This window comes from Spermophilus citellus (genome assembly GCF_964194105.1).
Source record: "Spermophilus citellus genome assembly, chromosome: 7".
NCBI lineage: Eukaryota > Metazoa > Chordata > Mammalia > Rodentia > Sciuridae > Spermophilus > Spermophilus citellus.
Genome location: NC_138188.1, coordinates 75,690,594 through 75,716,373, shown reverse-complemented (window position 1 = coordinate 75,716,373; position 25,780 = coordinate 75,690,594). Strand labels below are relative to the sequence as shown.

Here is a 25,780-nt window from a genome sequence, read left to right as displayed (position 1 = left end):
TTTTTATTCTTTGCTTAGAGGTTTTAATTTTTTAACACTGGAAATGGCTTTGTCTTTTGTTATTAATTTTTCTGTATTCACTTATATTGATCAGCTTTTCAAAGTTAAATCATCCTTATATTTCTGGAATAAACTCAATATGTCTGCCACATATTATCTTTTGTATGTACCTAGATTTTATTTGATGATATTTTAATGCAAGTTTTACTTAAATGTTCATGTATACAAATGACCCACAATTCTCCTTGCTCTATTGCTTTTGTTAGGCATTCCAAGCAAGTTTAGAAATCACAGTAATTTATAGTAAAACAGAAATTAACTTTTCATGACTTTGTGACGAGATGGCTCCCAATCTTAAAATGGAATTAGGCTGGGTTCATTATGTGAAGTTGTTAAGGTTATGTTTATCTTCTTAAAATGACTTATGTGTTTCTTATTCATTTATATTCTGGATAAGTTTGTAAAAGAGTAGAATTACATCTTCTTTGAATTTTCAAAGACCTCATTGGTAAAATCACTGGAGTTACCTGTTGGGGAAGTTTTTCGGTCCTTTGTTAAATTTATTTATTGGTCATATGGAATAATGCAGATTTTGTATTTCTATTTGATTTAGTTTGGGAAATTGTGTTTTTCCCTGGGGAAATATTTTTTTGTACTTCATCCAAAGTTTCAATTATTGCCATCAGTAGTCCATAATATCATTTTATTACTTAATAGTTGTAGCATGTATAGATATTCTTGATATTGTTTATTTGTACCTTGTCATTTTTAGGTGGGATAAGTCTTACAAAAAGTTAATCAATTTTATCAGTGTTTGAAAAGAATCAGTTCTTACTGATCTTTTCTATTGAGCGTTCATTAATTTCTGATCTCATCTTTACTATTCTCATTTTTTGTGGGGTTTTAAATGTTCTTTATCTAACTTCTTTAAATAGATGTGTAGTTCATTATTTTTCAGTATTAAAGCTAAATTTCCTCTAAGTATGATTTTAGCTGCATCCCATGAAATTTGATATTGCCATGGGTCTCTTTCTTTTCTTTCTTTTTTTGTCTTTCCTGCCTTTCATTATCTTAATTGAAGTTTTATTTTAAAGAGACAACTTTGTGGAGGTATAACTGAGCTACAATAAATAGCTCATATTTAAATAGCTCATATTTAAACTGTACAATATAAATATATACCTGAGAAAACATCACCGCACATCATGACCCTCACAAGTTTCTTTGTGCCCCATCGTAAATCCTCCTGCCAGTCCCTTCCCATGTGCCTTTCCAAGATAACTGCTTTTTATACATATTTTAGATTGCATTATCAGGAATTTTATATGAAGGGAATCCATTAGTAAATACTCGTTTTCTGCCTTTTGTCATTTGACAATTATTTTGAGACTCCGTCGGTACTGTGTGTAATCACTAATAACATTCCTTTTCATCAGAGATTGGCACACTCTTTTGCAAGGGTTAGATAGTAAATGTTACAGTTCTTTGCAAGCCATATCATCTTTGTTTCAATAACTCAACTCTACCATTGTGGAGTGAAAGCAGTCACAGAAAATATGTAAATAAATGAGCATAGCTATATTCCAAAAAACTTTATGAACAATGAAATTTTGTTTTCATCTTTCATAAAATTTAGTTCTTTTGGTTTTTTTCAACTATTTAAAAATGTAAAAGCCATTCTTTGCATGTAGGCTGTACAAAACAGGTGGCAGTCAGAATGGTTTGCCAACTCTGGCTTTTTATTTTCTCAAAAGTAGTGTTTCATGATACTCTAATTTGTTTATATATACACCTGATGAAAAATGGACGTTCGTGTTCTTTCCAGTTTTTAGCTGTTACAAACAAAGCTGCTATGAACATATGTATTGTTGACATAGACATGTGCTTTCTTTTTTTCCTGGCTAAATACCTGGGAGAGGAATTACTGGCTCACATGATATTCATATCTTCATTTATTTGTATCTATATCCATATGACTTTTCAAGAAATATTAAGAAATTACCATGTATTCAGTCTTTCTCTCTCTCCTGTCTTTTATTGATTTAATGAATTTTATTTTTCTTCCTTTTAATTGAAAATTAAAAATTCTAATTACTTTTTGGTCATTTTTATTTTTTTATTTTTTTTATTGATTGTTCAAAACATTACAGAGCTCATGATATATCATCTTTCATACATTAGACTTAATTGGGTTTTGAACTCCCATTTTTACCCCAAATACAGATTACAGAATCACAACTGTTACATACTCACATTATTACATAATGGCATATTAGTGACTGTTGTATTCTGCTACCTTTCCTATCCCCTACTATCCCCCCTCCCCTCCCCTCCCATCTTCCCTCTCTATCTCCTCTGCTGTTGTTCAATTCTCTCCCCTATGAGGGGCAAGGGGGAGGGGGGAAAAAGGGGAGAGTCATTTTTAAATTCAAAAGAGACTTTGTCTTTCCCTTCTTGAAAAGACTTAGCACCTTTTACTTCTACTTGTTTCCCCCTCCTCTTTTATGTATTCTTGAAAACACTGATTAAATTTAGAATACAATGTTTTTATGAGAGATCTGATTCCAGGGTAATTCAATTTACATCATAGGGAACCTAATTTTTGTTGTTGGGTTTCTTTGAAAGCTTTAGGACAATCTCTTTATCCTTGCTTTTCATGTCTGGGTGTTTAAATTTTTCTTGCTTGGCTTTTAGAGAACTCTTTCAATTAATTATTTCATTCACATCTTTCTTTGGTTCAGGGGAATATTTTTCTCTATTACTTCAACTTTTTTTCTCATCAATACTTTCTCTGTTTTCCCCAATTTTTTTGCTCATTCTTAGTGGATGCTGACCTCCTAGATCTGTCCTCCAGGTTTCTTAACTTTTCTCTCATTTTCTACTTTATTTAATTTTAAAAATATTCTTATTTTCTCTCTCCCTAGTTCCCTTTCTCTCTGGCTAGCTTCCTCCACATTTCTCCATCTGTCCAGCTCACAACTGAATCTTTATTCTTCACTGATATTTATTGAACAGGAGAACTCATTTTCAAGAACTGTTGTTCTTTCTTTGATTCTTTCTTTTCCTAACAGTCCATTTTGTTTTATAGATATTTTTGGAGCTAGTATTTTTTTCATATTTTAGAGAATACTAATTAGAATAATTTGAGAGTTATATTCTATGTATTATCTGTCTCCCAGGATTTGTTTTTCTTTGTTCATTTAATTCATGCTGTTACCATTTCATGAATGTCTGATGATCCTTGGTTTTCTATCAATACTTTCTAATAAATGCTTAATTAATAATTAGTGGATATTGGGATAGGTAGTTGGTAAGGGTTTTATCTGTAGCTAAGTAGATCTCTTTCTTCAACAGATTTCTCCACCAAATGGGAGCCTGGTTTTAGGCTCTTAGCTAGTTTGTCCCCTAAGGAGCACAAATTGTTACTAGGCAGAATCAGGACTTCCATTGTTACCAACAATTAGAATGTATTTATTTTGAATGAAGTAGACTTCATTATATTGCTAAGCAGAACTGCCTTTCTTTTTCATTTACTTCTACTGTTGTAAAACCTCAGAATTACTTCATGTTCTCTCTTTACTTCTCTCTCTAGCACCAACATATACGCTACTGTGGCAATCTGTCAGTCATCATCAGAGTAGAGACCATCCCTGTCAACATCTGTGTATACCCAGGGTGTTGGGGGAAATGACCCAGATGTTCGATGAATGATCCTTTTATTAACTACCCATTGATGGTAGCTCACAAATCAATCTTGCTCTTTTTATTTATTATTCTTGAGTTTGGGTTTTCTTCAGACTTCTTAGGTAGAAAATAGTTTTTGCTGCCTCAGTAATCTTCTATGAGCATCTGTCTTTTTCTATCACTCTTATCATATCTGTTTTCCATTTTCCTATGAATTTGTTTCTTTCTGGTTTCTAGAGATATTATGGCTTAAAAAAACTTCTTCATCTCAGGAAAGAGAACAGATAAACTTCTGCTCAGTCTGCCATCTTAAGCTTGAAGGCTAGCTTCCGTTTATGATCACCTGAAGGATGGGCAAATTTTTTTTCTGATAAAAAAATAGTGACAATTAAAAATAAGAAAATCTTTAACTAAATATATTTTTTCTGTCAGTTTTCTCTTGGGGCAGAAAACTGGTAGGTTGAAGATTTTTTTTCATCATGGTTTTGTGTCTTAACTTTCATGAGATTGTTGCAGGTAAATGACTCACCCTCCATATTCCATGAGTATATTAGAACTACTAGTATTATTATAAAATAACTTCTAAAAAATAGCTTATAAAATATAAATTTATTGTAATAAAAGGAAAAAGTACCAATTTAAGAATTTGAATCTGAATGTTAGGAGACAATTCTCTGTGAGCTTCTCATATTTCTGCATGTGTTGCAAGGGGAGGTATTTTCTGCCCTGTTCTGGATTATCTTTTCAAAGATGTTTGAATAGCAAACAGCCTCAGAGGAAGAGGTAGTATTTCAGTATGGAGGAACAGTTAGGCATACTTGTTTATTTTCTGTTAGAAGATATTTGGGTTGCCTATACTTCCTCAGCTATGACACAAACCTACCTACTGTGTTTTGGTAGCCTTCACCTGAGCATCTCCTTCCCATTGTGGGACAGGGGAATGGGGAGAAGCAAGGGGGAACCATTGCAAACAGGAAACTTATACATATTACTTGCTGTATCATGAGTAATAATTTATAAGTCCTTTGTTTCTGCCATAGGAATCTCATGTCTTCTGACAGCATCCATGAAATCATGGCATGATAACTTGTTAGCTTTCAAGTAGATAAACTCTGAATTATTAAATTAAAAAATGAGAACACATTTGACCTGCTTGAGTTTGATAATAATATAAATCCAAATGTCATCAGAAAGAACTCATGACTGTCCTTTATTTTTTTTTCTCTTTATATTAGTGCTGAGTTTCATGAGCGACTAAGTAAAATCAATAAGCTGAAGAATAGATATGAAATTCTTACTGTTGTTATGATGCCTCCTGAGGGAGAAGAGGAGAAAACACAGACCTATTATGTAATAAAGGTAATCTTAATTGATTTACAGATGTGAGAGTAAGAAGTATCCTTTCTTTGTTAACTCACTCACAGTAACCTTCTGGGTTTAAGTGAACCCAAAGAGCAAATGTTTTCCATGAAACAATAGCAACTATTTTACTTAGTTAGGGTCATTAGCTAATGCATTAATAACATCCAAAACATTAGTTGCTAGATGGAGATAATGAAGCATTAGCAGTTCTATATATATCACCAATCCCTGAGATCCAAGCATGCCCTCTGGATCCCAAAGCCTACTGCTAACTTCCTCTTTTGAGTTCAGGTCATTCTAAGTTGACCATTTTTTAACCATCATTTTTGCTGTCATTTTTATTGTGTCATTTTCCCTCATCTAGTCAAGACTCATAATCTGTTTTACTCTAAGACATATATCATCATTCTGGGTGCCTTCAGCATGCATGTGACAAACTGTTCAATACCTTAAGGCTTTATTTCACTATGGCCACCTATTATATGCCATACCCTGGACCTTAGCATTTTGTGGGAGCTATACCACCTCTGAATCTTAAACTCCAGTTTACATTTGCAGTCCTGGTAAGCAGTTGTCCAGAGAGGAAGAGGGCTGCTCCCTTTCTCTCTTACTGTACAGGATACAGACAGATCAGGTAAAACTGTTTCTGTCTCTCTCTCTCTCTCTTTTGTTTTTAAACCAGAGTGCTTAATCACTGAGCCACATCCCCATCCAGTTTTATATATATATATATATATATATATATATATATAAATCTCACTAAATTGCTTAGGACCTTGCTAAGGCTGGCTTTGAACTTTCAATCCTCCTGCCTCAGCCTCTCAAGCTGCTGGGATTACAGGCATGCACCACTGCACCCAGTGAAACTGCTTTTTCTTTTGTGATGTTTTGAGAGTTGTCTGGTTATCTTAACCTAAGAACCCATAAGAGAGAACTCCAGAACTGATCAGGAATTGAATGTAATTTTTTCCCTGTATACTGCTACATTCATCTTTTCCATGTAGAAAATACCCTGGATAGATGTGAATTTCTTTATAAAAAGGTTTGGGAAATTACTCAGTACACTTTAAGAAAGGACTAAAATTGTAACTTTGACTCATGGATAGAGGTACTCTCCATTCACACCTTCAGAGAATGGTCCTGTGGATGCTGTCTTCAACTTCTACATATTTCCTTCAGCAACCAAGTTTTCTTCTATAGCCTTTCTTCAAGTTTTCCCCTAACACATACATTGAGTGTGGCTTGCCTAACTTGTAACCTTTGGAAATTAACCTATGGGAAATCAGTGCTAATTCTCAAATCTTTGTTATAACATCAGACTTCTGCCTAATAGTAACAAGATGCTCCTCCTCCCATACTTGAAATATACATATTTCATAGTGTGAGGGGTAATCTCTAATTAGTTAGCTGTGGGTAGAAGGTACATGTTGCAATTGCAGTTATTCTTCTCTACCAACAAGGGCTGCGGTGAGTTACTTACATATACTGGTGTTAAGAATGCCTCTGTCCATATCCTGCTTTTGTCTCTAAGTAAGTGATCTTGAATAAGTTGTATGACCCTTTAAGGCCTGTTTTCTCACTTGCAAAATGAGGATGATAATATTGTTACTTTTGTTGGAAAAAGTATGTGAGAAAATATATGCAAAGCTCTCAGGATAGTGCTTGGCACAAGATGGCACTCAAATATTAGCTATTATTATTGTTATTGCTGTGATGCTGCTGATTCATTTACTCAGGAAAACAGGCAAAATATTTTTAGTGAGGAAAATTCTGCTTCTATTCACAGTGACATTGATGGACAAATATCATATAACATGTTAAGTAATTTGAGGCTATCAGTTACCCTCAATTGACTGATACCATACTTCTTTTCCTTCCATCTTCTCTGGGATCCATAGCTTGTCACACAGTTATTTCTGTTTTTTATTGTATAATATGTTTAAAATTTTTACTAACAATACTTCACATGTCTCACATATATAAAAAATGAGCCTTTATTTCTTTATAACTGTTACTGTTTGGGGATGCTGGGTTGTTGTCTCTATTCAGCAAAGAATTGAAGAACAGGACACAGGGAGAGCAAGCAAGAAGTAGATTTTTTGCAAAAACTAAAGAGGTATAGGGATAGATTTCTCTGAAGAGAAGGGGCCCCAGAGCTAGGATTCCAGGGGGAGTTTTGGCTTGTTCTTTTTATGGTCTCTGGAATTTCCTCCTTTTCTGATGTCCTCCCCTGTCCATGTGCTTCACACTATTATTGGTTGGTGCCCCCTCTGTCCATGTGTTTTACTCTTGGATCTCACTTAGGAGCATGAGTACGGAAGTGTCTCTCTGATTGGGTCCTCCACTTTTCTCCACAATCACTTTCATCAACCAGGAAGTTGACCACATTAGAAGACCCACTCCATGCTCCTTTGTTCTGACTTTGCCTCTAACCTCCTTACTCACGGTCTTTCCCTGGCTGTCAAGCCCTTCTATATCTGCCTCATAACTAAATTCAGTCTAACTTTTATCAGGAAAAATTATCCATGGCATTAAAATGGAGACAAACAGTCACTGGGTGCCATGATACCATTACATGGTGACACCAAGTACTTGGCATTTCTTAGCAGGCCCTTCAGGGATTATCTGATTGAAAAGGAGTGAATACCTTTGACTTCATGTTGACTAATTATTTTATCTATCCTTCCATGGGGATAGATATGAACTTGTAGATAACTGAGAGTAACACAAATGATTCTTTTTGCTAACAATGCAAATGAATTTTGGCTAGTGGAAACACAACTGTGCTTTTTTGTTTTATATTTGTATGAGAATAACTTTTAACCTTTGGAAAATAATATTTTAACAGTTTCACTAGGAAAAACAAATTTGCCAATTAGAACTTAATTTTTATTTTTCAAAATGATTCCATTTTTCAGAGCCACTGTTTTTTTTTTTAATAGATTTAGGGTTAAAATATAGTCAATTCAAGAGCTTTCTCTTTTTCTTATCCTTACAATTCTCCACAAAAGGATCTTTCTTGGTGGAGCATATTCGTATGTTTATAAATCTGGGTAAGAGGAATTTGGTTACAGTGTTAGCAACTGATCTGTTTTCTGCGTGTTGTAAGCCAGGGGTCAGCAAACCAGGCCCCAGTCAAATGCTGCTTGCTGCCTGTTTTGTAATTTAGTATTATGAGACACAATAATACACTTATTCATTTGTGTGTTGTCTATGGCTGCTTTCCTGCTACAATGGCAGGTAAGTAGTTTCAGCATAGGCGGAATGGCCCAAAACATTAAAATATTTACTATCTGGCCCTTTACTTTAAAATTTTGTTGACCCTCTTGTTAGTTTCTTAGGGCTTCCATAACAAGGCCACAAAGTAGATATTGTGAACAACAAAAATTTGTTTCATACTCTTGAGTCTAGAAGTCCAAGAGGAAGGTGTTATCAAGGTTGGTTCATTCTAAGGGCTAGGAGGGAGGATCTGTTCTATGCCTCTCTCCTCTTCTGGTTTACTGGCAATCTTTGGTGTTCCTTGGCTTGTACCTTCATCTTCACATGGTGTTCTTCCTATGTCTCCATGCAGTCTTCCCTCTGGTTGTATATGTTTAAGTTTCTCATTTTGTAGGAATATCAGTTATATTAGATTAAGACCAACCCTAATGACCTCATTGTGACTATATCTACAAAGACCCTGTTTACAAATAAGGTCACATGTCTTTTTCCCAGACACAGTTCAACTCAGAGTTCCTATTTTTGGTCTTACAGTAGTAGCCTTTGGTCTATGGAGCATACATGGTTTTGTTTTTCTTTTATCAATGGTAGCATCTCACTGTATCTGACTTTTAAAAACCAGACTGAAAAATATAATCAATAACCAGTGAAGAACTGGTATCTTTAAGATCTTATCTACAAGTTTCTCTTAGTCTTTATAAGTGTAGTTATGACCATAATCTAGTGAAATTGTCCAACTCTAAAGGTACTTGAAAATGCTTTGAAATGTTAGAAAGCTATTAAAAATTCCAAATACCAACTTTTCTAACCCCAAACGAAAATAAACATTATATAATCTTCAATTTAGAAGCAGATGGAGAAACTTTAGCATTTCAAGGTATACATGAAATTAGAGCAGAAATTTGTATAGGATGATTTAACTCCTTCATTTGAAAAATGAAATCAAGCTCAAAGAAGAAATATGAATTACTAATGTCACTGAACTCACTGGTAGTCAATCCACAGTTAAAATCCATGTTTTGAATCATTCCAGCTCTTCCACTAAACTATTTATATTTCAAGTAAAAATAGATGTCAATTCTAGACACAACTTAAAGGGATTAGATATAACATATATAGCAACTTTTATCTTTCTTTTTTCTGAGCTTTGACACATAAAAATTGTACATACCTATGGGCTTTTGGGTGATGTTACCATATATGTGTACATTGTGTAACGTTCAAATCAGGGTGAGTGTTATCTGTCTCCTCAAGCATTTACCATTTCTTTGTGGCTTTTAAAAATTATATTTGTTACAAAAATATGTGTAACTCATGTTTTGAAGCATAATGCAACAAATACCAATGAAACTGTTAAGACTTGAAGCATTACTAATAAGACTTTCTTTCTCATTGACTACATCTGGTTTAAATACATATATCTAGGGATTGAATTAAAATATTGATTTTTAGTTTTAACTAAAAATAAAATTTTCAGTGTATATGTTTTTGTGACCCTTTAATCAGAGACATTCTTTGAACTGTACAGAATATAGCCCAGTGGCATAGTTACCCTAATAGGAATTCACTGTAATATGTCTACTCAAAGGAAATTTTAGTTTTTAGCAATTTATAAACTTCATGTTTTCTAGCTGTGTTTATCAAAATAATCTCTATTTTTTACATAGTTATTTTAAAATTATGACAAAACAAGCAAAGGAGGTTATTTCCCTGGATATACCTGGTTTATCTTTTATTCCTTCAATAGATTTGAAATGAGAAACTGTTCCTGAAGCTCTTTGAGGCCAAAAACATTCTTCTGATTTAATACTGAGTTTCTATTTTTAAAATTTGTTCTAATTAGTTATATAGGACAGCAGAATGCATTTCAATTCATTGTACACAATTGCAGCACAACTTTTAATTTCTCTTGTTGTACATGATGTATATATAGTCACACCAACATGTGCAGTCATACATGTATCTAGGGTAGTGATACCCATCTCTTTTCACCATCTTTCCTGCCCCCATGCTCCCTCCGCTCCCTTCCCCTCACTCCCCTTTGCCCGATCAAAGTTCCTCCATTCTTCTCATGCCCCACTCCCCCATTATGGATCAGCATCCACTTATCAGAGAACATTTGGCCTTTGGATTTTTTGGGATTGTCTTACTTTGCTTAGCATGATATCCTCCAATACCATCCATTTACCTTCAAATGCCATAATTTTATTCTCTTTTAATGCTGAGTAATATTCCATTGTGTATATATATCTTAGTTTTTTCATCCATTCATCTATTGAAGGGCATCTAGGTTGGTTCCACAGTTTAGCTATGGTGAATTGAGCTGCTATGAACATTGATATGGCTGCGTCACTATAGTATGCTGATTTTAAGTCCTTTGGTTATAGACCAAGGAGTGGAATAGCTGGGTCAAATAGTGGTTACATTTCAAGTTTTCTGAAGTATCTCCATACTGCTTTTCATAGTGGTTGCACCCATGTGCAGTGCTACTAGAAATGTCTGAGTGTACCTTCCCCCCCACTTCCTCTCCAGCACTTATTGTTGCTTCTATTCTTGGTAATTGCCATTCTGAATGGAGTGAGATGAAGTCTTCGAGTAGTTTTGATTTTCATTTCTCTAATTACTAGAAAAGTTGAAAATTTTTTCATGTATTTGTTGATTGATTGTATATCTTCTGAGAAGGGTCTGTTCAGTTCCTCAGCCTGTTTATTGATTTAGAGTTCTTTATATATCCTGGAAATTAATGCTATAACTGATGTGCATGTAATAAAGATGTTCTCCTACTCTGTGGGCTCTCTCTTCACATTATTGATTGTTTCCTTTTCTGATAAGAAGATTTTTAGCTTGAATTCATCCAATTTATTGATTTTATTTCTTAAGCTTTAGGAGTCTTGTTAAGGAAGTTCAGGCCTCATCTGATGTGATGAAGATTTAGGCCTACTATTCCTCTATTAAGTACAAGGACTCTGGTCTAATTCCTGGGTCCTTGATCCACTTTGAGTTCAGTTTTGTGCTTGATGAGAGATAGTGGTTTAATTTCATTTTGCTGCATATGGATTTACAGTTTTCTCAGCACCATTTGTTGAAGAGGCTATCTTTTCACCAATGTATGTTTTTGGCGCCTTTGTCTAGTATGAGATAAATGTATTTATGTTGGTTTGTCTCTGTGTCTTCTATTCTTTACCTTTGGTCTACATGACTATTTTGGTGCCAATACCATGCTGTTTTTGTTACTATAGCTCTATAGTATAGTTTAAGGTCTGATATTGTGATGCCTCCTGCTTCACTATTCTTACTAAGGATTACTTTAGCTATTCTGGGTCTCTTATTTTTCCAAATGAATTTTATGATTGCTTTTTCTATTTCTGTGAGATTTTAATTGAAATTGCATTAAATCTGTATAAAGCTTTTGGTAATATGGCCATTTTGACAATATTAATTCTTCCTATCCAAGAACATGGGTCTTTTCATCTTCTAGAGTCTTCTTTAATGTCTTTCTTTGGTGTTCTGTAGTTTTCATTGGATAGGTCTTGACCTCTTTTCTTTGATTCCCAAGTATTTTATTTTTTATTTTTTTGGAGACTATTGTGAATGGGGTAGTTTTCCTAAATTCTCTTTCTGAATGTTATCTCTGAGGTAAAGAAATGCATTTGATTTATGGGTATTAATTTATATCCTGCTACTTTGCTGAATTCATTTATTAAGAATACTGAGTTTCTGTTCTCTCTCTAGTGAGTCTTATTTCTGTTTTCAGTAGGATTTACATATGCTTAACTTTTTGTCAGACAGTTTTAGGTAAGCTTTGGTTAATTATTATATTTCCATCATGGTTTTGTATCCCGTATGCCATATTTTAAGGCCTGAGGACTTGGTCTTTTACTCTAAATCAAGTGCAATAAATAAATGCCTGGTCCCATGTGTAGGTACTAAGGTAAACTTATGTTGTTGTTAATTAACTATTTTCTGCTACAAAGACAAGACCTTTTCTCCCTGATAAATACCTTTACTTAACTAGTTCTCTTCTATACTTTATAGGCTGCTCAAGAAAAAGAAGAACTTCAAAGGGAAGGTGACAGTTTGGATGCTAAGATCAATAAAGCTGAAAAAGAAATCTATGCTCTGGAAAACACCTTGCAAGTACTCAAGAGCTGCAATAACAATTACAAACAATCTTTTAAAAAAGTGACGCCATCTAGTATGTAGGAGTTATTAAAATATGTACAATTAAGTATATATAATTATTTTATTTATAACTTGTCATATACGACAGCAGAATGTATTACAATTCATATTACACATATAGAGCACATTTTTTCATATCTCTGGTTGCATACAAAGCAGAGTCACACAATTTATGTCTTTGTACATGTGCATAGGGTAATGATATCCATCTCATTGACCATCTTTCCTACCCCAATGCCCCCTCCCTTCCCTTCCCTCCTCTTTGCCCTTTCTACAGTTTATCTAATCTTCTCATGCTCCCCCTCCCAACCCCATTATGAATCAGCCTCCAAATATTCTGCATTTGGTTTTCTGGGATTGGCTAACTTCACTTAGCATTATATTCTTCAACTCCATCCATTTACCTGCAAATGTCATGATTTTATTCTCTTTTAACCCTAAGTAATATTCCATTGTGTATATATATGACATTTTCTTTACCCATTCATCTACTGCAGGGCATCTAGGTTGGTTCTACAGTTTAGCTATTGTAAATTGTGCCACTATAAACATTGATGTGGCTATGTCCCTATAGTATATTGTTTTTAAGTTATTTATTTTATTTTAACCAGAAGAATGTTATGAGACATGGAGAACAAAAATATACTATGTTTGATTGAGTAGGAAAAATCAATCACCCTCCCCCCCTTTTTTTTAATTGGTCTGTTAAGATGTTGTTTTCTTTATTGGTTCTGTTGGTATATGACATGTTACTTCTATGGAGAATTAATTTCAAATCTGAAAAAAATTGCAGCATATTGCTGCTGTGTGTTGACCAAACAAGAAATGGCTACTACATGCTCACATTGTCTTTCTTCAAGTAGATACAAGGAATTTAACCTTTTATAAGAAGACATCTTAGAAATTTCTTATCTGTAATATTTTGAGACTTCTTCCTCATAGTAAGTTGAAAATTTTATCTAAAAATTTTCCAAATTTTAGGTGATGAATATGAGCTAAAAATTCAACTAGAAGAACAGAAAAGAGCTGCTGATGAAAAATACAGATATAAGCAAAGACAAATAAGAGAACTTCAAGAAGATATCCAGGTAAATTTTATAGTACCTTTAGTATCTGAAGTATCTTAATAAAAGTCAACTATCATTATTACTACTTCTATTTTCTTGATCTTACACAAATAATAGAGTTTTTGTACATCTTTAGGGAAGTAGACAGTAAGATATAAAAGTGAAATATTCAGTAAATCAGTTAAAATTCCAATGTGAAGCATTGACATTTGTTATTTGTTGATGGGTCATAGCTAGCCAATTATGATCTATCCACTGACTAATTCCTTAGTGTTCACATTAAGATTGCTCCTTGATATTTAAAAGATAAAAATAAAATAGCATTAAGTAGTTACTAAAGTAAATCACTTTGCCTAGCATTCATGAGGCCCTGGGTTTAATACTCATTAACTTGAAAAGCAAACAAAAAATAAGTACATGTATGAAGACTCGAATTGGGTGTCAACATACTTTATATATAACAGAGATATGAAAAATTGTGGTATATATGTATAATAAGAATTGTAATGCAAAAAAAATAAACAAAAACAAAGCACATGTAAAAAGGCATGAATTGGCATGAACAAATTCTATATACAAAGATACAAAAAAATTGTACTCTATATGTGTAATAAGAGTTGTAATGTATTCTGCTGTCATGTATTTTAAAAAAATAGAATCAATAAAACTAAAAAAATTTGTGATATGGTAAAAAATGAATGTAAATGTCATTTTAGTTCTTCTGGATAATTTACTAATCCACATACTTATCCCAATAAACTCAACTAAATACAGAAAAAAAAGAAATAAAGCTGGAACAAATAATATAAATTGTGAACCTTTAAAATTGCCTGATTACAATAGTTATTTATATTATTGATTTTTCCAAGTACCATGAAAATACTTTCTAGTGGAATTTCGTAGAAAATTTAACCCACAAGACCATTATACTTAGGCATTGATAGATTAGATATGTATTATATGCAACAATTAATGAATTAAAATTAATACTTGACAAATGAGAAGCAATGTCAGTTTTTGTTCTAGCCAATAAGTGTGTTACTTATTTTTGCAGAGCATGAAAAACACTTTAGAAGTTATAGAACATTTAGCAAATAATGTTCAGGAAAAATTATCAGAGAAGCAAGCTTATTCATTTCAACTACATAGAGACATTGAGGATCAGAAGCCAAAATTTGAGAGAGTAACTAAACAGGTATTGATATTTTTTTTCAAAATTTACTTATAATAGTTTTTTTTAAGTCTTAAATGGTAAGCCCCAATTCTCCTTTATCCTTAAAATTTTTTGTAAAAATCTGTTTATCTAATAATTAATTATTATTTACCAACAGTGTGGAAAACTCACCAAAGAAATTCGTCTTTTGAAAGAAACAAAAGATGAAACTTTAGAAGAACAAGACATTAAACTTCGGGAAGTGAGGGAGTTTCACAAGGTCATTGACGAAATGTTAGTTAATGTCATAGAAGACAATGCTGAGATCAAACTTATTCTTAAAAAGTACTTTGAACAGGTAATAATACAGTACTCTCTAATAAGTAAATTTTTTCTTTATTCTTTCTGTGGTACTAAGTATTGAACCTCTTTGTACATGCTAAGTATGCTATGCTCCATGAAAATAAAAAATTTTAATATCCATCATACAGGAAAATCTAATTAGAATATTTTTTTTCTAAAATAATCGTTAGTAGGACTATTGATTACTGTTAAATATTCTTCCAGAATGGGTTGGAACTACCCACAGCCAGTCCAAAAAGCAGTCGCCAGAGTTCTAGATCTCCTTCACAGACTTCCCTGGTGTCAGCAAGGTAAGTAAAAGGCTAATAAAACATCCTAACTCTCACAGCTGCTACCCTGAGTGCATCTAGCCCCTTTCATGTCACACAGCTGGTGGATGAGCCAGTGCACTCCAATGCTCTCCTCACCCTCAGCTACCTCACTATGCCAACATTACACAGGCTACATGTAGAAAAAGGCAGTAAAGCAAGACTTCCCTTCTGACTTCCACTGTCACCATTCCTATTACAACACAGGGCTGTGACTGACAATTATTTTAGTAGAATGAAACTTTGGGGGTTACAGCTAGCACTGGGGTGGACCCCAAGTTGGGGAAATATTTAAGCCATAAAAGGATACATCAAATTTGTGAATAAAACTGCATTAGTGAAATTGTACATAATTAGAATTTATTTGATACTTTGTTCTGATAAAAAGGAAACTATTTTTCCCTTCTGCCATTTATTGTTATTTAGAATTCTATCACTGGGGATGCTTAATCAATACTCTTGGGCTTTGTTGGCAAAAAATATATATATTGTTGATCCTTATTTTAGAATTTCCAATCTCCTATAGTCAGCAGCTACTTATTACTTTTTATTGTCCATGTAGAGATTTCAAGAAAAAGGGAGCTCCTAAAATATAATGTTTCAAGTATGAAAACTTGGCTTCTAGGGGCCGGGGTTGTGGCTCAGTGGTAGAACGCTCACCTAGCACATGTGAGGCACTGGGTTCGATCCTCAACACCACATAAAAATAAAATATATTGTGTCCACCTAAAACTAAAGAATAAATTTTTAAAAATGGCTTCTATATAAATATATTAAATAGTTACTTGTGTTTCCCTGTACTTTCATAAAATATATTTTAAAAAGCTATCATTTCAGTTGCATAGCTATTTTTCAAATGATCCCAATTTTCTATCAACATGCCTCTCCTTTTCCTCTTGAATTATTATGTAAGCTATAATTTTGATTGCTTTTCTCAGCAGCAAAATCTTGCCCCTGTTTTGTTACCATCTTGAAAACCTTTAATACATCTAACTCTAAGAAATTGATTATATTTGTGTGCTAAGTCAGCTTTTCATTGCTGTGACAGAATACCCAAGTAAAACAACTTAAAGAAGGAAAGATTTATGTTTGCTTCTGGTTTCAGAGGTGTAGTTGGTAGTTGGCTGTGGCAAGGCACAGTATCATGGTGATGAAGGTGTGGTGGAACAGAGCTGCTCACCTCACAGAGGCTAGGAAGCAGAGAAAACAAGGGGCTGGGGACTAGATATATTATCCAAGGGTACATATCTACTAAGAACCCAATCTCATTAATTAGTTTCTACTTCCTATACTTTCTGTCACCTCTCAGTAGTCCATTCGGTATGAATCCTTCAATGGATTAATTCACTGATGAGGTCAGAAACCTCATGATCCAATTACTTCCCCAAAGCCTCACCTCTCAAAAATCATTGCATCGGGCACAAAGCCTTTACACATAAGCTTTTGGGGGATATAAATCATAGCAAGTTGAAAACATTTTTCTCACATAGAACATATTTATCTATTAATTGAATCTATGTTCATCATTTTCTAAATTGTTTTTTGATATCTGTTAATAGTCATACTTTTTAAAAATTTATCAATGTTTTGGACTAAACTTACAGTATTTTTTTTCAGGTCAGCTATGAAATTTACATTAAATTTATAATTTTTTTTTAGGTCAGCTTCAAGTTCCACTAGTATTTCTCCTTCTCAGACTTCAATTAAAGTATTAGCGCTCAACTTCCCGGACTCAGCACCAGGATACAGCACTTCTAGTTCATCCAGTGGCTCTAGTAATGGTAAAAACAAAAGGAGCAGCAAATAAAATTTTACTCTTTTGTACATATTTTTAAATACAAAAACTAAAGTTTCATAGTAATAGCAAATCCCATTCTATTTTTTTGGTTATATAACAGGACTACTGATATAGTATTAGAAATAAAAAATGATCAGACAAAAGTTTTAATCTAGTGGAAAATGTAAAAACTGATAGTTTGTAAAACAAAAAAAGGTAATTTTCTTAGTTTTCCTATTATTTTATTCCTAGAGAAGGAAAATAATAACAGTAGATTCTTAAGGATAAGTTGTCTAAGCATAGAAAAGATTGTAATTTTCACTGTAATTTTGATGTCTGTAGTGTTAAAAGATAGTTTGCTTCATTGTTTCATGGAACCACACATTCTAATGTAACGGAATCTTTCAGGAAGAAACTTCTAAAGAGTCAGTGCAATCATAATAAGAAAATTCTCATTTACCTTAGACGACTTCAATATTAAGTTTTCTTTATTCAAAGAGACATATTTCCCAGACTTTTAGGGGAAAATAAGTCTGTAAAGGCAGTTCCTTCCTTTGGTATAATTTGTTACCAAAAGATAACATCGTAACTCCTCTACCCCAAAGAAAACAGCTAGTAAGAGAAATTCAGTTTATCAGTAAAAAATGTATCTTAAATTCCTAAGAATTACTTCACTTTGACCTTGAAAGAAATACAACACATCAAAGATTTTGCTCTCAAGATACAGCCAACCCAGCATAAAGAATAAGAATATATTTTTAAAATTTCTTGAAATAATTAACAATTTGGAGAAAGCTTGATGTGATATGATTTGCTCTTAGAATTCTATAAATTTAAATTGGAGGTAAACTACTATATTTAGAATTGGAATCACTAGATTTAGAATTAGTTTTTTTAAAGTTAATACTTTGTATCCAGAATTCTGAATTCTTGGAATAGAGTGGAATATCATAAAACTGGATTTCAAATAAAGGTATCATAATTTGTGTATGGAAACAAATGTCTCCTAAAAACCTTGGGAAAAAATATTCATTGCAGCTGTCTGGAACTGCCATGCAGTTCCTTCTGAAAAGCAGTAGTGGTGGTAAAGTAAATCTGTTTCTCCTGATTATTATTTGGAAAAATGATCTTGTTTGGAAATAACCAGGAAAAGTCATAATAGTAAAGTCCAATGATTAATATAGGTAAAAATACTAGGCAATTTTTGGTTAGAACATTGCTCCAATGCATGAGTTATATTTGTAAGCTCTAAAAACTGATTAAATATATTCACTTTATTCACCAAAGTTCTTAATTCTCAATCATATATTACTTTGTAAATTACCTGGAACTTGGAAATATTTTTAATTATTTTTTCTTTTTTCCATTTTTAAAAATTTGTTCTACTTAGTTATACATGACAGCAGAATGCATTTCAATCCATTGTACACAAATAAAGCACAACATTTCAATTCTCTGGTTGTACACTATGTAAAGTCACACCATTTGTGCAATCATGTCTATACCTAGGGTATCTCATTTCACCATCTTTCCTGCCCCATGCCCCCTCCCCTCCCGTCCTTTGCCCAATCCAGTGGAACTTGAAATATTAAATACTGTGTTCTATAAAGGCAGATTGTTGTCTAACTAACTCTGACTTTGGACAGTTAATTCTCTATGCTTTTGCACTTTATTTGTAATACAGATAGTTATGTACTTCAAAATTTATTGAAAAAGTTGTATAATATAAACAAAATGCACAGGGCTTAACATAGTAATTACACTATAACTAGCAACTTCTACCTATTTGAGTCACTAACTAGAGCCTAGCACAGAATTTGTGGAATGGTTAGGTTCTTAGGCCAGCATACAAGTTTACATTGAACCTTTCAATAATAGTTCCAACTTGAGTGCAATAATGCTAAAAATGGTGAGGCAAGATTACCTCCTTTTCAAATCTGGAGTTTTCTTTACCTCTATAAGTCAAGCTTTTTCTACTTATGGAAATCAACACAGAGTCAGCCTGGGTATGTACAGTAAGACATATTGATGCAAAGAAAAATGGTGAAGATTTCACTAGGGAATCTTCATAATTTAAATCCTCAATTTATACACACACACACACACACACACACACACACACACGATAAATATAGAAAATTGTTGTGAAGGACTTCCTAAATACATCCTTAGAAACTGGTTTGTGTGTTCTTTCAATTTAGTATGTCTGAGGAAAGTTGAAATTTCTAAATTCAGGCAGACAGCGAGAGAAGGCATTATCCTAATTCTTACATAAAATGGTGGGTGTAAAATTTTAAGGTGTATTTGGGATTCCCAAGGCTCAAGGGCTATGCCAAAAGGTAGTTTTTACTCTTTTAAGAATCCCATTATGTAGGACTGTAAAATGTTGATATTAGAGCTATGAATACATAGAAATAACTGGAGTTTATTGTTGCAGACTAATGCTTGAGTAGCTTATTTCTTTTCTTTTTGGTTATTTTTAGTTATATGTGACAATAGAATTCATTTTAATATAATTGTACAAACATGGGATATATCTTATTCTAATTAGGATCCCATTTTTGTGTTTGTACAATGGTAGAATTCAGTATGATGTGTATATATATATATATATATATATATATATATATATATATATATATATAAATAATATGTGCATAGGAAAATTATTTCCGATTAATTCCCCTGTCTTTCTTCTATGTCTTTTCCTCTCACCCCCTCACTTCCCTTCATTCCCCTGTCTAATCCACTGAATTTTTATTCTTCTCCATCCTATTGTGGATTATCTTCCATATCAGCAAAAACATTTGATCTTTGGCTTTTTGAGATCAATTTATTTCACTTTAATGATAGTCTCTAGATCCATCCATTTACTGGAAAATATCATAAAGTCTTTTTTCTTAATGGCTGAGCAATACACTATTGTGTATATATACCACGTTTTCTTTATTCATTCATCTGTTGAAGGGCACCTAGGTTTGCTCCATAGCTTAGCTATTGTGAATTGTGTTGCTTATAAACATTGATGTGGCTGAGTAATTGTAGGATGTTGAGGATTTATATGAGGAGTGGGATAGCTGGGTCAAATGATGGTTCTATTCATGTTTTATGAGGAATCTCCAGACTGCTTTCCATACTGGTTGCACCAATTTGCAGTCCCACCAGCAATGTATGAGTGAACCTTTTCCCCCACACCCTAGCCAACATTTATTGTTACTTGTATTCTTGATAATTGCCATTCTGACTGGAGTGAGATGAAATCTCAGTGTAGTTTTAATTTGCATTTCTCTAATCGATAGAGATTTTGAACATTTTTCATATATTTTTTGATCATTCATATTTCTTTTTTTTTGAGACGTGTCTATTCAGTTCCTTTGTCCTTTTCATGACTGGGTTGTTTTTCTTTAGTTCTAAGTTTTTCGAGTTCTTTATATATCCTGGAAATTGGCACTGAGATGCAGGTATCAAAGATTTTCTCCTGTTCTGTGGGCTCCCTCTTTGTGCTCTTGATTATTTCCTATGTTGTGAAGAAGATTTTGGTTTGATACCATTCCATTTATTGATTATTGATATTACTTCTTGTACTTTAGGAGTTTTGTTAAGGAAGGCAGTTCTTGAGCTGAAATTTTGGAGTGTAGGGCCTGCATTTTCTTCAAGTAGACTCAGGGTTTCTGGTCTAATGTCGAGGTCCTTGATCCACTTTGAGTTGAGTTTGGTGCAGGGTGAGAGATAAGGGTTAAATTTCATTCTACTACCATTTTCTTAGCACCATTTGGTAAAGAGGCTATCTTTTCTCCAGTGTATGCTCGTGGCACCTTTGTCTAGGATGAGATAATGGTATTTATGTGAGTTTGTCTTTGTCTTCTATCCCATCTCATTGGTCTTCATGTCTGTTTTGGTACCAATACTATGCTGTTTTTGTTAGTATAGCTCTGTAATAGTTAAGATCTGAGATTGTGGTGCCTCCTCCTTTGCTTTTCTAGCTAAGGATTACTTTGGCTGTTCTGGGTCTTTTATTTTTCCAGATGAATTTATGATTACTTTTCCTATTTCTATGAAGACTGTTGTTGGGATTTTAATTGGAATTGCATTGAATCTGTATAGTACTTTTGATAGTATGGCCATTTTGACAATATTAATTCTGTCTATCCAAGAACAGGGAGATCTTTCCATCTTCTATGGTCTTCTTCAATTTCTTTCTTTTATGTTCTATAGTTTTCATTGTAGAGGTCTTTCATCTTTTTTGTTAGATTTCCAAGGTTGTTTTTTTTTTTTTTTTGAGGTGATGGTGAATGGGATGGTTTTCCTAAATTCTCTTTCAGCTGCTTTGTCATTGGATTATAGGAATGCAGTTGATTTCTGGGTGTTAAATTTTGTATCTTGCTACTTTGCTGAATTCATTTATGATTTCAAAGAAGTTTTCTGGGGGAGTTTTTTGAGTCTTCTAAATGTAGATTCAGGTAATCTGCAAATAGGTATAAAGTAGTTTTAACTCTCTTTCCTCTTTAATTTCTGTTTTGCCTAACATCTCTGGCTAGAGTTTCAAGGGCTATGTTGAATAGAAATGGTGAAAGTGGGAATCTCTGTCTTGTTCCTGTTTATTGAGAGAATGCTTTCAGTTATTCTGTTTAGAATGATCTTGACCTCAGGTTTTTCATATATAGCCTTGACAATGTTTTCATTTTTTAAAATATTTTAAACATGAATGGATGCTGTATTTTGTCAAATGCTTTTTCTGCATCTATTGAGATGATCATTTGATTCTTGTCTTTAAGTCCAATTATTTGATGAATTACATTTATTGATTTCTGTATTTTGAGTCAACCTTGCATTCCTGGGATCAAACCTACTTGATCCATGGGTATACTATCTTTTTAATATATTTTTGTATGTGACTTGCCAATATTAAGAATTTTGCGTCTATATTCATCAAGGATATTGGTATAAAGTTTTCTTTCCGTGATGAATCTTTGTCTGGTTTTGGTATCACAGTGATAGTAGCTTCATAAAATGTGTTGAGAAGAGTTCCCTCCTTTATATTTTTTTGAATAATTTGAGGAAGATTGATTTTAGTTCTTTAAAGGCCTGGTAGAACTGATGAGAATCCATCCAGCCCTGGGCTGTTCTTTGTTGGTAAGCTTTTAATAGCTGCTTAAATTTCCTTACTTGAAATCAGCCTGTTTAAATTTTCTGTATCCTCCTGGTTCAATTTGTGTAGGTCATTTGTCTCTAGAAATTTGTCAATGTCTTCAAGATTTTCTATTTTATCAGAGTATAAATTTTCAAAATAGTTTCTGATTATCCTTTATTTCAATAGTGTCTATGGTAATATTTCCTTATTCACAGATTTTAACTTTTGGAGTTTTTTTTTTCTTTCTTTTGGTTAACTTGGCTAAGTGTTTATCAACTTTGTTAATTCTTTCAAACATCTTTTTGTTTTGTTGATTTTTTTGAACTGTCTTTTTAATCACAATTACATTGATTTCAATTCTGATTTTAAGGATTTCCTGTCTTCTATTGATTTGGGTTTTGGTTTGTTCTTTTCCTAAGGCCTTGACATGTAGTGTTAGGTATCTTTTTAGTATATTTCTATTCTTTTAATGTTTGAGCTCATTGCTGAGCTTTCTTTAGAACCACCTTCATAGTGTCCCAGAGATTTTGGTATGTTGTATCTCTATTTTCATTTTCTTCTAAGTATTTTTATTCCATCCCTGATTTCTTCTGCTCTCCATTCATCATTCAATAGTGAGTTTTTTAGTCTTCAGGTATTAGTTTCTATTTTTATCTTATGTTTTTAAATTTCATTCCATTATGATCTGTTAAAATGAAGGGTATTATCTCTATTTTTTTGTATTTGCTGAATTGCTTTGTAGCCTAAACTGTGGTCTATTTTGTTCCATGTGCTGCTGAGAAAAAAGTGTGTTCAGTTATTGATGGATGAAATATTTGGTATAAGTCTGTTAATAGTCTACTTTAATATTTTTTTAGCTCTAAAATTGTTAGTTTTTCATCCACTGTGGGATCAATGGAGTCTGTTGTTAAGGAATTCTGGGTTATTTGGGATGATTTGTTCTCTTACTTTTTCCCATTGTCTGCATGTCTACCCATCTATATGAATGGATTTGAAGCAGCAGAGTTTCTACCCTATGAACTTATAGTATACCTGTTGGTTTCTAGTACCTCACAGATTAGGGGAAGCCAAATAGCAGCAACCACCTATGTAAACAATATATGCAATAAAGTACTTGGTTTCTATCATATCAACAATGTTAATTGGCACAATAAACAGAATGGCTAGGATCAGCAATTTCCATCAGTAGGAACAGTAAGTGATCATGTTATTATGTTTGATGTAAAATCCAAAGTAGATATTTGACTTCCATAGTATTACTACTACAGCATTAGTGATAGGGTCTGGTGTTATGTAAACCAACTAGTGCTAAGAGATATTTAGAATTAATTAAGAGGAAAAATGAAGAGATAGGTGGATAGAAAAGTGTCTACAATTTCTGATTCTTCAGGTGAATGTGGAAATGCAAAAGCAACATAGGGAGTGATAAATGAGGGCAGATTTAAAAAAAAAGAATAAAAAATTAAGAGTGAAGAAGAGAAAAATGGAATTCGGCTTTTAGCAAGATAAAAGAAAAAGAAACAAGAATAGAAAAGAAACCAATACAAAATCAAACTATAATAATCAAAAACCTAATCCTTAAGACAGAGTAAGCCTTCAAAAAATGCTAGAAATGAGAAAAACAGATACAAATGTGTATATCCATGAATCATTCAGCACACAAGAAAAAAAGAATAGAATCTTGATGAAAAATAAAAAAGGTTCTTTCCATTGCTGTGGACCAAATATCAGTGGGAATGTTTGCTGTCTGTGCCCAACTGTCTTTTTTCCATTTCTTCTTGAGGTATGTACCAGGTGCAAGAGTAAGGGCTGCAGTTTGTCATCTCCTTTCTTTTTATTGTGTTGCTCACCAAGATCTAAAACTTCTGCTTCCCTTCTGGGTGTTAAGATGAAGTTTGGGATGGAAAGTACTGTCAGCTTGCTCCAGAGTGAAGTCATTGGGAGATTCTTGAGATGAGGACCTGTAGATGGAGCTCTCAGGGACGTGGCTTAGGTCTGGTGAGACCCCAGGTGCTATATTACATGGCTAGTTGTCATGAAGGTATTAAATCAATGCACTTTTAGAGTGCATCAACTATCAAACTGTACTGGGAGACTGTACTCCAGGAGTCTACCCAGGCATCCACTCATAAGACAGGGAGCCAGTCCCTTGCCACTTCTGTTGCTCACAGCTACTGTCCTTCATGGTCTCCCAGGGCCTGTCTCACATGCCATTAATTCAGGTTACTGACCCACTGCAGCTAGTCCTGTGTCCTTACTAGCCTCCTGGGGTTGGTCTCGAGTGCCCACACCCTTGCCTGTTCAGATTCCTGACCCACGGTAGCTGGTCCTGCAAGCCACAGGACTGAAGTGGGGAGGGAACTGGATTCTCCCCAACTTGTATTCCTGGGAGCTAAATACTCTCTGTGCCTAATTTTCTCCAGATTTTGGTAGGCTTAATCTAGGTTATGTAGCTCGTGTCCCCCTTGACTGTGTATGGGAGCCAGCCCAGTTTTCCTGGATCCAATGCTGACCAACAGTGTAGTTGGTAGCTCAAGAAGGCTTCTACCTTGGTTCTCTGTGGACAACTGATAAACAGAGCATCATTTGTGTACCAATTAACTGTGCCCAATAGCTTCCTGATTGACCCAGGGCAGGCTGCCCCTCAGATCTCAGGATTTTCTATGCTAGAAGTGTCCACTGCATTTCTTGACTTTTGTCCTTGTGTGCTAGTTCCACTGCTTCCATCAGCAGCCCAGATCTTATTTTTGTCCATTTTCCTTACTTAATATACCTAATTTCTAAGTCTCTAAGGTATTTTGGCTATCTAGTATTGAGTTTTAATAAAATCTCTCTTTCACACATCTCACAGAAAAGCAGTATTCCTGCTGCTTGACTACCAGGTTGCCAAGCTATGAAAAATGCTGTTTCCCTCTGGTCTCCCATCTTATTCTCTATCTAGCCTATTTCTAATGCCGTAACTACCTCTTTTAACCAGTTTCTTATTCCTGTTCCACTACAAAATGAATTTGTTAGATTTTTATCGCTAGGATTTGAAGGACACAAATAGTATACACCAATATTAAAACTTTATAATTTTGTGGCAAGCACTGCAACACAGAATAAGAAATGAGTTACTTCTTTGATCATTTTCTCACTCAAGCCTTTGCAGGAGATACCCATCTATACTCATCCTGTACCATCTTCAGCAGCAGGATTAAAAGCCCAATGCTGTTCACAGCTTAGAGTCCTAATTTTTCTAAATATATCAGAAGCCCAGCACATTATTCCTATCTGTATCTCCCAGAGTATAAAACTTTCAATAATTCTGGGAATCTTTAAAATCCAAGTGCCTTCCTTCTTGAGCTCCAGCTGCTGAAATTTATTTTGAGTAAAATCAGGCTCTGGTTGAGACATCAAGTCATTTATTCAGTTCCTAATATGGCAATATTGGAGAGGTGGTAAGTAGAAAATGGCAGATTAGCTCAAAACTTTAAAAACATGCCTAGAGACTTCCCAACTGAACCTCTGCATTTTTTCCTCCAGAAGAAAACC

General features: G+C 33.7%; 1 protein-coding gene across 2 annotated transcripts in view; it reads left to right on the top strand.

Annotated features, from left to right (window-relative positions):
* Positions 1-17,696, top strand: part of CCDC39 (coiled-coil domain 39 molecular ruler complex subunit) — a 94,505-nt gene extending 76,809 nt beyond the window's left edge. For both annotated transcript variants that reach the window (XM_081302334.1, XM_081302333.1), the window contains 7 exons: positions 4,920-5,043; positions 12,301-12,460; positions 13,429-13,535; positions 14,569-14,709; positions 14,846-15,025; positions 15,235-15,320; positions 16,998-17,696. In XM_081302334.1, coding sequence (XP_081158460.1) covers positions 4,920-5,043; positions 12,301-12,460; positions 13,429-13,535; positions 14,569-14,709; positions 14,846-15,025; positions 15,235-15,320; positions 16,998-17,145 — 946 coding nt within the window. In that variant the 3' untranslated portion in view covers positions 17,146-17,696. The remainder of the gene's footprint in view (positions 1-4,919; positions 5,044-12,300; positions 12,461-13,428; positions 13,536-14,568; positions 14,710-14,845; positions 15,026-15,234; positions 15,321-16,997) is intronic.
* Positions 17,697-25,780: the final 8,084 nt, after the last annotated feature.